Raw genomic sequence first — 12,386 nt, 5'->3', positions numbered from 1 at the left:
ATATGCACAAGGAAGATACAGATCTCTTCAGGCTAAGTATTTTTCCACATACCAATGGCTGAGATACTCCGTCAAAGACGACGGGCTCTACTGTGCACCATGCCACGTTTTTTCTGGGCCAGATCCACAGAGTAAAGCTCTAGTAAAACATCAGCTGATGGACTGGAGCAATGTCGTAAAGTAGTTGGAAACCACGACAAGTCAGAGGGTCACCTTTCTCAATGTGAGGCGGCTGATAACTTCATCGCAGTCATGAGTGGCCAGAAGAAAGATATAGAGCGCTGTTTGTCCAGTCAGTATAATTCCGTTTTTGAGAAAAATCGACAAATTCTAGTTAGTATTGTCGAGGCTATAATTTTCTGCGGCAAACAGAACATTGCACTACGGGGACATGAAAACGAAAAGGGGAACTTCACTGCATTACTCAAATTCAAAGCAAAACACGACTCGGTTCTCAGAGAACACCTTGAGTATGGGGACCCAAGATCAATATACCTTTCACCAAAGATTCAGAACGAGTTAATAAGCATCTGTGGTAAACAAATATCCGATGAAATCGTGTCTGCCTGCAACAAGTCCCAATGTTTCGGGTTTATCGCCGACGAAGCCACAGATGCCAGCACGATGGAGCAAAGGCGCTCTGTTTAAGGTTTTACGATTCGTCAAAACATGAGCTTTGTGAAGAATTTCTTGGTTTCGGAGGGTGTCAGTCCACTACAGGGGAAGCACTGGCAGATGCCTTTATTGCCAATCTGCTTGGCGCAAACGTACAGATTGAGAAAATGAGAGGTCAAGGGTATGATGGAGCGGCAAACATGTCCGGAATTCACAAAGGGGTTCAAGCCAGGATTAGTGCCCGTATTCCAGGTGCAGTATATACTCACTGCAAGGCACACAGCCTTAACCTGGCCATCATACATGCGTTGGAAGAGGTATTTGCCAGAAACATGATGTCCGTAGTACAGACGATAGCGTTCGCCTTCAATTACTCGGCAAAGAGATTGCTTCATTTCAATGAAAACCTCAACAACGACAACGTGTGCCGTGAAGAATTGGAAAGACGAACGAAGTTGCAGTCCTTGTGCGAGACTCGGTGGGCCGCCAGATCCGACGCCTTGCATACATTCCTCTGTTCTTACAGGTACGCTTTGCTAATATTGTTATCAGCCGCATTAAACAAACACACACACTTAGTGAGGCAATCGCTGAATGTTGGTCACACTCATTCTTAATACTCGTAAATTACGATTTAAAATCTATATGAAGAACAGGGGATATATTTTTCAAACTGTGATGAGCCGCCAACTGATCTGTTTCTTCACTGTTCGCAAATTTCCGAAATTGGTTTTTCATATGACATAACCCATATATACTTTTGAATTAAAAACAGATATGTCATCATAGCTGCTTATCTCTTACCAATGTCTGAGCTCATCTCTTAAAACTGTTATTGGAACAATGAGGAATAAATTACATGGTTATTCTGTCGCTGACATATTTTAAGGTTGCGGTCGGGACTAGTTTTAGATACAATATTTTAACGAAAATAAATGATGGGATGTATAAATAAACTTTGACTATTCTGAAACGTGGAGGAATAAATTAACTTTGACCATTCCGAAATGGTTAACGCGGGAATAAAAGTTGTTGAAAACTAGTGCAGTCCCCGATCAGACGCCACCTTTTATGGCGGTGTCTGGTCTGTGACTGCACCTGTCCAAATGCGCATTTAAGCAACTTCGGTGGCGAAAGGGTTAAGCAGGCTGATCTCGGTCTTCATAGCGTAGGGCTTGTTATTGCGTTTAAAGTCGTGCTTAACAGGATACGCATTATTGTGTTTATGCCATCTACAGCTGTTTAATAGTCAATACAATTATAGTTCATTTTTAATTATAGATCAAATTTTCTAGTATCACTAACCAACCAAAAATTAACTGAAATAATTTTGAAAGCTGCGAAACCAAAAACGAAACCATATCCACATTAGTGTTTCAACACAAGCTACATCGTGAATATATGTATATGGTAAAGCTTTTTTTCCAGAACTGTGGTGACATCCGTCGAAGAGCTAGCTAACAACTATGGTGACTCGAAGGCAGCAGGATATAACCATTCAATCCAGAATTTCAGCTTCATCGTCACCTTGGTTGCTGTTGAGCATGTGTTGTCCGGATTGGTACGCCTGTCTAAGCTTTTGCATGACAAGTCGTGTGACCTCTTAGAAGCTGCCAGTGAAGCTCGTGTTGTCATAGCGATGCTACAGGTAATCTTTAAACCTTCTCTTCATAAACATTGTTAGACTCTTTTACAATAACATATATGAAGACAAGGAAAACTATCTAGCAGAAAGAGCGACAACAAGCTAAACGGCAAAGGCGTCAAACTTCTAGTGAATGGGTTTAAACGATTATATACTTTTTAAAGGGCTACCAGTTATAGTTTTATGCGCAGCGCAGCAGGAACGCCCGTTTGCTATGTGCGACCAGAGTATTCACGTTGCACCGCCTTTCTGTGCCGTCTGGTCTTGATCTGATTGGGTGGCTGTTTGTTTTGCATGTGGTGTGCCCTGCAAGACCTTCAATCTACTTTTGAGATGCCCTTTTATCACATAAATACTCTTATCTTCGATTTGAGAACCATTCACGGAACATGTGTGATAACAAAAAACGAAGTGAATTCGTACGCACCGCATTTCAGACACAAAACTGTTTAGGTAATAACAATAATCCGTCACTCGTTTTCTTTTGAGATCCAGATTTCTTAAGTTCGTCTCGAGAAAGACATTTATTACCTCGCAAATTGTCTCGGTTAATAGCTGTTAATTTCTAGACCCATTTAAGAAATGTTGATCTCCAAAGAAAACCCATGACGGATCGTATTTTCTCAAATAGTTTTAATAAGCATTTACACAGCTTCTGACACAAGGTGTCATTTTGTTCATCTAGTAGATATTCAGAGCTGCCATTTTCTACAGCTATTAAATATGCGTTTACGGTTGTTTTTGTGTAGTACATCCTGTATATATTCCTGTTTAGGCTGAACGTAACTATGCCGACGTATGGGATGCGCTTTACGACAAGTCAGTATCAACTGCACACGACGTCGATGTAGAGTCGTCGGTCCCACGGCGATTTGGACGTCAAGTTCACAGACCGAACGCCCCAGCAGAGACCCCTTCCCAGTACTGGAAGACAAACATGTACCTGCCGTTCGTAGACCATTTGCTTGTTGATCTAGACGCACGGCTGTTGAAAGGCAATGGACGGTACAAGGCACAGTATCTGCTGCCTCCAAAGGTAGTGTAATCAAGGAATAAAACGAATAATTTGTGCTGCAATGCACCAATCATAAAACTACATTGGTAATACCATGTAGGTTTTAACCCGTTCACTGCCTTACCCAGAGTATCGTTATATATTCAAACAACTTAGATCCGAATGAGACGCCGAGTAGCTCGGCGTCTCATTTGGATCAAAGTTGTTTGACATTTTCACAATGATATTACCAAAAGGTCGAGGAAGTGTGAGAAAACAAAATCGGAAGTTGAAAAAATATCGCGCATGTACACGACTTGCCTGCCAGTGAACGGGTTAATACGGGCTTGAAGACAAAAGCGAAGCGTTTGTCTGTACAAGCCCTCTTACGGTACGTGTATGCAAGGTACTACTTCTTTTTTTGCCGGAGTGATAGGCATTAAAAATTTTGGGCACCACTGAACCGTGAAAATGAGAACCAGAAAAGCTCGTCATACATTGTTCATATAAAGCGCGTGCATGCCGGCAAGCAAATTGTACATGTTTAGGGCGGGGTTTGACCTCCGTTAACCAATGAAAAACAATACGGAAATACCCGAGGTACATGTACAATCCACCTTCGGCACTTCCATAAAAGGTGTGGATAACACATATAATGAATACACGTCTAAAGAGTACTTCTTTTGACCGGAAATTATATTTCATAACTCTGCAAAAATAATACAAAACGAACAGCGTTTGTCATAACAATTGTGTTTTTATACCCCACATCTTAAAAAATACCGTTTAATCTGGATATCTAAATAATTAAGTTAAATGTATTTATGCACATTTTACGACAGCTGATGTAAACAATGATTTGCATATAGGCACATTGCAGGTGCGCGTGACGTCTTCCTTCAATGTGTCTATTATATAGAAACTTTCATCATGATGCAATAACACGGATTTAACGTTGCTTTCACGGTGAGTTGTACTAAGAATTATACTTGTTATTGTAAATTCAATCATTCATACGTTGCTGTTTGGACACCATAATGACATAACGTTGGTTTTTACGGATGAACAAGCTAAGTTGATGCAATCGGTGTCCAGATATGACCTTCATGTCATAATTTATGACTCATCACTATACATGCCAAACTAACTGTTAACTGTGCGATTGTTTACTTCGTTTATTGTTTTGTTAAATTAAAGTAATCAATAAAAAATGTTAAAATATAAGTAGTGAAAATAAATCTAAAAAAAAATTCCTTTTCCATTAAAAATCATTGTGCATGCTTATGGTAAACCTGAGAAGAAAAGTGAGCCTGAAAAGTCAGACTCACGACCGCAGGAACACTAGCACGGCGCTCTTGCCAACTGAGTTAAATGGGCAGCTGGTTTCAACTCACACAGAACTAGACTCGTCCGCCCATTAAAGGGGCTGCCTCACAGATGATAAAATAGCGGAAAAAAAATGAAAATTCTCGAAAATATCATAAATTTGGCATCAATGTGTACAATGCATTGAAACTTACTTACTGAAGTATCACATAGTTTACAATTTATTTAAGTTCAGGAGATATTTCATATTTTTCCATTAAAAAAGAATACCAGGTAGAATTCATTCCTTATGCATGATAAGCTAGTGGGTGTCCTGAGATTCGTTATAGAAAAAAAAAAATTTTGGTGCTTACTGTAAAAAAGTTTAGTAATTCATAATTTGTTTTAGAGGGGAGGGTTCAACCATCAAATTTGGCATGTTTGACCTGGTTTCAGCAAGCATTATAATGTGAGTATTATAGGTTATGAACCCAGGGGAGGCTTCAGCATAAAAGGCAGTGTTTCTTATTGGCAGAATTACATGATAACACATGATAACACTAGAGCTACAGTGTCTTACTGGTGATTTTTTTACAAAGGTTTTCAGAAGGATATCTTTAGGCGAGATGAAATGTATTGACATGTCGTGCTTAAACTGGCTCATATTTCCGCACAGAATTTCTAACTTTAAGTTTACCTCTTTTTAAAATCATTCAGCTGAAGGCATGTATAAGCATGCAAGACAGTTTTAGACAAACTCTTTCCTACAAAGTAAAAAATGACAGTTAAGTTATTAATTTTGTAAATGGGGTGGGTTAATAAACATTTTTTCTCCTGCATATAATCAGAAAATGCGGGGTCATCAGTTCAGCACAAAAACAGTGGCGGTTTTGGCAATATTTTTCAGAAGTTTTTAACATGCTTGTAGGTGTGCAATTTACTCTTCCTAACAGCTGTTTTGACTTGAGATAGAATATGGTAGAGAAATATTTTCTTCTCAATTTGTTCTTAAAACACAGTCTATATGAATTACTAAAAAAGCAATATTGTTCATGTAAAATTAACAAGACATTTACAATGCCAGCTCTAATATAGTAAAGCATAGGCATAGCAAAATTTAAAACATTTTTATTATATATGCTTTGTGGTGATTTATAGACATTTATAAACAATAAAAACAATCTTTCACTATTTCAAACATATTGATATATTTTTTACTGTTTGAAATTAAAGCCAGCTCTCAAATAGATATTGAATCCCATCAATTTAAACTGGTTTGCCAGAAATGTGTTGATTGAGTATGTTGTATAGGCTATAAGGGTGTCAATGATTGTATGTTCGAGTAGGTGTTGTGCGGTTATTTATTTTCAATTCTTATTATTTTAAACAGACCCGGGAGGAAACGATGATGAACCAGCCAGACAGCCCGCCCGCCACCCGGCCGAGCTGTACTTGGTGTATGCCAACATGCCGATTTAAAATTTGTTAGCACTTCAAGATCTTATAATGGAAAATTGTATCCAAACTGAAGTATAAAGTGAGTAAGTTTGGTCATATAAGACCATTGATACTGTTTGTTCAATTCCTAATGAATTTCTTTCATGTTGTTTGTCAATCATTTCTGGTGCGGCTTTGATAATTATAAATAATATTATTTTCTAATGTAACGGCTGACTTGTATTAGTCTTTGGTCTGTATTGTGCATCTATTCGCACATTTTGTTTGCTCTTTTAAGCAAACATTACATTAATTGCAAATTCTATCAGCCATTAATCAAAACTTACTACACATTTGATGCAGCATGATGTTTTCTTCATGCACCAGTCAATTGTTACCACGCCCCCCCCCCCAGGTCCGGGGAATATCCGGGACTTTGACTTTTGGTCCAACCAACCCCGGGTAAAATCCCGGCCTGCGAGGACAAACTGATGGTTAAATCCCGGCCAAATGCCCCCGCACCCCAGAGATTCTATATAAGGCCCAATCTCCGCAGTCACCTGGCCCTGTCTATAGACACTATTGAAAGCTATAATGAAAACTTTACTTGGTCAAATTATTCCAATGCATAAGGAAATAATGGCTCTTCAAAGGTTTGCGGCTTACCATTTGAGGGAAATGGCTGTTTCTGTTTTTTTTTATGAAAATACCACAGGTGTTAATATTTGTCTCATTCATTTAGCGTTTAATTAATCATTGTTAAACTTTCAGTATGTGTTGCATATAGCCTGTATATAGCCTGAAGTTGAACTATAGGAGTTTTGAAGTATGTTTCTGAAAAAAAATGTTGCTTCAATAGGCTCAAGACCACAGTTATCTGCCCCCCATTGACCAAGATCCGGATGTGAATACAGAAAAAAGTGCTTGTGTTTAAGTATCAATATTTTATTAAAGTTGAATGAAAGAGAAGAAACAGGTGGCATAGAGCTTAACATAATTTGACACTGTATTGCAAAAACTGATAGTTTTCAGTGGAAAAATCATTGCCTGTGGAACTGTGAAAATTGCTAACATGTATTAAAATGTGTTGTGAATCTGGTTACAAATGGTGTTTGACTTATTTCTAAACGACATTTCCAAAAAAATGACAGCTAATGTAAACCAACAATAATTACAGAATGAATTGATTAAACTTGAAAGTTGTGTTATGGTAAAAATCTTATATATGTATATAAATGTAACTGGATTCGGTATAATAAAATAAATATTGCATGGCTTCCAGTGTGACAGTACATATTGTCAACATTCGGGTAAATACTGTACTGTCACACTGGAAGCCATGCAATATTTATATAATGTCATATTTTGGGATATTACTCAGAACAAAAACATCAAGAAGACTTTATATCAAAGTAATAGCACTGTTTTGTCATAGTTTAGCAATAGAGTTTCTATCCTATTTTTATCAGAAATTAAACCGCTTTTTATGTAATTTATTTTCTGACATGTGTGATACCTGTTTTTTCCCATCTATTGTGATATATGACGTTAAAGCTGCACTCTCACGGATTAACGTTTTGACAACTTTTTTTATTTTTGTCTTTGAACGAACAAGTTTTTGCATAAATATCTGCAAACCAATGATAAAAGACTTCTGACAAAGATCAGATCGCAGCTTTTCATATTTCCGTCCCAAAAACGATGTTTTATATTTTTTTATTAAACCGTTAGTAACGGTTTAAGTCATAAAACATTAAATTTGGAATGGAAATAGGAAAATCTGCGATCTGATCTTTTGTCAGCAGTCTTTCATCACTGGTAAGCAGATATTTACAAAAAAATTATCTAATTCCAAGACAAAGAATAAAAAAAGTTGTCAAAACAGTAAATCTGTGAGAGTGCAGCTTTAAGTAACAGCAAAACTTTTATGGCATTTTGATATTTTTCTCCATAATCAAGTGTGTGCAGAAATGACAACCTCAAATTAGTGGATTTTTCTTTATTATATATCAATGCTTTAAAGGAAAACAATCAAAAGCAAAAAGTACTTGCTTTAGTTCATGTTCAAACAGGAAAGTTATTAACAACTTCTAAATTTAGAAATTCTAAATAATAGAGTTTCTATCCTTTTTTTATCAGAAATTAAACAGCTTTTTATGTAATTTATTTTCTGACATGTGTGATACCTGTTTTTTTCCATTTATTGTGATATCTGATGTTAAAGCTGCACTCTCACAGATTAACGTTTTGACAACTTTTTTTATTTTTTGACTTTGAAAGAACAAGTTTTTGCATAAATATATGCAAACCAATAATAAAAGACTTCTGACAAAAGATCAGATCGCAGCTTTTCATATTTCCGACCAAAAAACGATGTGTTATGGATTTTTATTAAACCGTTAGTAACGGTTTAAGTCATAAAACATTAAATTTGGAATGGAAATATGAAAATCTGCGATCTGATCTTCTGTCAGCAGTCTTTCATCACTGGTAAGCAGATATTTACAAAAACAAAATCTAATTCCAAGACAAAGAATAAAAAAAGTTGTCAAAACAGTAAATCTGTGAGAGTGCAGCTTTAAGTAACAGCAAAACTTTTATGGCATTTTGATATTTTCCTCCATAATCAAGTGTGTGCAGAAATGACAACCTCAAATTAGTGGATTTTTCTTTATTATATATCAATGCTTTAAAGGAAAACAATCAAAAGCAAAAAGTACTTGCTTTAGATCATGTACAAACATGAAAGTTATTAATAACTTCTAAACTTAACAAACATGTACATTACACTGCTTAATTAAGACCATGTATTTACTTTCAATCCATTATTTTTCAATAGATTATCAGTTATTCTTAGTATAAGCCTCAAATATATTTTAGCATTAACTTATTCATTCACTTATGTTGCCCTCCACATTCAAATGATAAAACATTTTTGTTGAAAATTGTAAGGCTCACTTTTGTTTTCATTTTCAATTAAAAAAAATCCATGCATTTTTTCTGTTACTTTTTTATATATTTATTTTCTAATTACAGACTTATTCTACAATTATACTTACTATAAACAAAACACTTACGTGATGGAAATATATTGCAGATATTGAAATGTGCTTTAAAAAATAATACTAGTTACTAGTTTTTGAAATTGGAAGTAAACCCCTTAACTCTTTTGGTTTGAAAAAATGAAGTTTTAATAAAAGTTGAGTAATGTTCTTATGTATGACCTCAATGGGCCATTTATTGCATTCATATTTTTCTTAACTATTATTTTATTTTTATTTTTTTCTGTGTAAACAATATAGTTATTTTTCAAATGTGATAATGCTTTTGACATGTGATATTAAAATGAATTGTTTTATTTACTGTTAATCAGGGATTATACTCATGCATTTGGTCAAAGGAATGTTTTACTGATGTTGCAGTTAAATCGACATATTTTATGAAATGGATAGTGTTGAAGTTAAATCTTCAAATATGAGTATTGAATGTTATTGTTACAAGAATATAATAAATTACCTTAGTGCAATAACTCAATAATTGCATATAGATATAGAAGCAGATTTTGAGTTCTTGCACTAAGGTGACCATATACTCATCTTTTACTTTTTTTAAAAATGTCTTCAGTATCAGCTGAATGCTCATGTTTTATCCTCATTATAATTATATGCTACCTAGTTCTTGTTTATAATAATTAATGATTTGTCTACTGCAACATAACTGTATGAATATCACATTACTCATTTACAATGGCCATGTGCATATTTATCTCATATTTTATAGCTTTAGTTTATAAATGTATGTAGATAGTGTATCTATGTAAATTAAGGACTCATAAATAAACTGTGACACACTTACTGCTTGCTTTATGGAAGGTGTGAAAGACCAATACTTATAAGGATTTACATCTGGTAATAGGAATGATTTCCTTCACACTACTTAGCCGATTTCTTTCACTATGGTCTTAATTACTAATCAAAATACTGAGAGATCATGCAAAGTATGTGGCAAGGAAGATGGCGAACAATAGAGATATGTACCTGTATTATCATACTAGTATTCATTAAATCATGGACAAATAATGGTCTGTATCTTTTACTTCTTCAAAAAAATGTTTTTCTGGTAACTGGAGTGTAGACCCGATATCAAAATAATTATACAGCTGAAAAGCACATTCAAAAAAGCCTCTTCGTCCTTGCCACATGAATATTCATAACTTAAGGCTCTGTACTTAACTTTAAAGAACATGTACTGAAATGTTTTTCGACTTGTCTATATAAAACAGCTAGTTGTTGTTGATGGCCCGAGATGCCAAATATGCCGGCCGCGATGTATTGTAGAACACGTGTTTCATAAAAAGAACTACGATTCCGGCAATAACACTTCAAGCCCGTAGAGGCAGCGCCTTAGTTCATATTAGTTAGCATCATATAAACAAAGGGAAAGTACTGTTATCTTAAATATTTAGGCCAAATCTAGCATTCAGCACAAGCTGTTATAATGAATCTTTCATTTTGTGTGCTTTCTTTTCATTTCACTTCTTGCGCCATTTGCCCGAGAACATATTGAATTTGGCATATAGTCTAAGAACAATTATAAATTTTGACATTTTGTGAAATCAATCAGTTCTGTTAAATATGTATATGAATGAATCTTAGAAGCGCACAAGTTGAATCCATCTAATTTGACTCTGTCATCTTTTACGTTAAGATTTAAGCTGATTTAACAAGTGGAAAAATCTAATTTCGCTAAATCGAATTTTTTTTTTAAAGAGCCAGTTGTATATGTGCAAAGACACCATTGAAATCTACTCGGCAAACCTAAAATGATTTCATTCTTACAATGCATTTATCAAAGGAAATAATGACTGCTTTTCGTTTGACCAATATGACTATTTCTGCTATTTCTGCTTTGAATTAATACCACAAATTCTAAAACTTTTCTCAATCTTTAAGTATTAAGTATACTCTTTAAGTATATATTGCTTTCAGCCTTAAATCAAACCTAAGCAAGTGTTTACTCTATTGTGGCAAACGTATTACTTAAATGCGCTCAACACCACAGTTATCTACCCCTCGTTAACCAATCAGGCTGTTACTTCACAATTACATCACAGTCACAACCGAGTTAAGTATTTAGTAAGACGCAAGCAGTGTAGGTTACGGCGGGTGGTAAGCGAAGTAGCGTTATATAAGCGATCACTTGAAGGTTTATATCATAAAAGTAATTGTACCTCAGGTTTACAAGGGGACCCGGAAATGACGTAATCGCATGACATAACGAATTGCAACACACGCATAGACAGTGTTTGTGACTATTTGCTCTCGCAAAAGAGATATAGCTAGAACAGTAGTTTGTTCATTTGAACATAGCCCCCTGAAGTGGTCAAGGCGCTTAGATAACGCGAAACCGGTTGAGTCTCGGACGCATGCTCCCAGGAATAAGCTTGTTCGATATGTTAGCTAGAGACGGTTTCTGTCACAAAGGCAGGCTCCCGGACGTGAGCCTATGACTCTCCCGGGAATGAATCCACAAGTGTCAAAGATACACGGGTCTTGGTCAGATGCAGAGATGATAAAAAGTGTTACTTGTCGAGAATTAGAAGCTTTACGAATCATGCATAGTTACTTGCATAATTTAGTTGGAAAATATGTTAAGCATTTCACAGATAATTACAATGTACAATTTGATATGATTTAAACGAACTATGTCTTTATATTCACCGTATTTGTGTTGCTATTCAACTATATATTTCTTTTTGTAGAATGGGTCCCAAGACAAGGAAAGGCTGAAACGGATCATATAAGTAGATACATGGATTCAGATGATTGGTCAATTACCGATAATATTTTTAAATTTGTAGACACAAAATGGGGACCATTAACAGTTGATACATTTGCAACACACCATTATAATATTAATAATCGCCACCGAATCATATTGTTAGATCTTTGAACGAGATGATTGCTGCATTGCAAAGGCACTGTGGTGGTGCCTTAATGGACATGGGCTCCATTTAGGTCACGTAAAAATGGCTTTAAGAGTTTCGTAATAGACAACAAAAAGTTATACGGGAATGAAAATGAATGCGCTTTTGAATTTCAGATTATTTGCGCTGTGTTGTGCATGGCATTAAGAAGAAACGCCATAATTAGGCTTTTTTAATGATTTTTTTATCCGGAAGGGAAACACATGACAGATAGAATTAACATCGGTGATGAAATTGATCAATGGAAACTTTTGAAAAAATGTTAACTCTGCTCAAAATGACAGCGAGAAATCATAAAACACAATTTGGTTTACAGATTGTTTGTGAGGCCAACAATTTCAATTCGGACCTCGTCACAAAATGGCCTAGCTCGGTCCACGACAGCCGGGTGTTCAACGAAGGGA

At 35.6% G+C, this 12,386-nt stretch overlaps 1 protein-coding gene across 1 annotated transcript; it reads left to right on the top strand.

Annotated features, from left to right (window-relative positions):
• Nucleotides 1–581: 581 nt before the first annotated feature.
• Nucleotides 582–3,305, top strand: LOC128238008 (zinc finger MYM-type protein 1-like). Its single transcript, XM_052953578.1, has 3 exons — nucleotides 582–1,141; nucleotides 2,044–2,263; nucleotides 3,036–3,305. Exons 1-3 carry the CDS (start codon nucleotides 582–584, stop codon nucleotides 3,303–3,305), a joined length of 1,050 nt encoding a protein of 349 aa, XP_052809538.1.
• Nucleotides 3,306–12,386: the final 9,081 nt, after the last annotated feature.

This window comes from Mya arenaria, chromosome 6 (assembly GCF_026914265.1).
Source record: "Mya arenaria isolate MELC-2E11 chromosome 6, ASM2691426v1".
NCBI classification, from domain to species: domain Eukaryota; kingdom Metazoa; phylum Mollusca; class Bivalvia; order Myida; family Myidae; genus Mya; species Mya arenaria.
The sequence above is the reverse complement of the archived record's forward strand: the minus strand, read 5'-3'. Positions and strand labels throughout refer to the sequence as shown.

What these genes read in the sequence shown, in the direction of transcription:
- LOC128238008 (XM_052953578.1), top strand. Translation starts at nt 582, where the DNA reads ATGTTTCGGGTTTATCGCCGACGAAGCCACAGATGCCAGCACGATGGA. An exon ending in ACATTCCTCTGTTCTTACAG is followed by an intron (nt 1,142 to 2,043) that starts GTACGCTTTGCT and finishes CTTTTTTTCCAG; the next exon opens with AACTGTGGTGACATCCGTCG. An exon ending in TTGTCATAGCGATGCTACAG is followed by an intron (nt 2,264 to 3,035) that starts GTAATCTTTAAA and finishes ATTCCTGTTTAG; the next exon opens with GCTGAACGTAACTATGCCGA.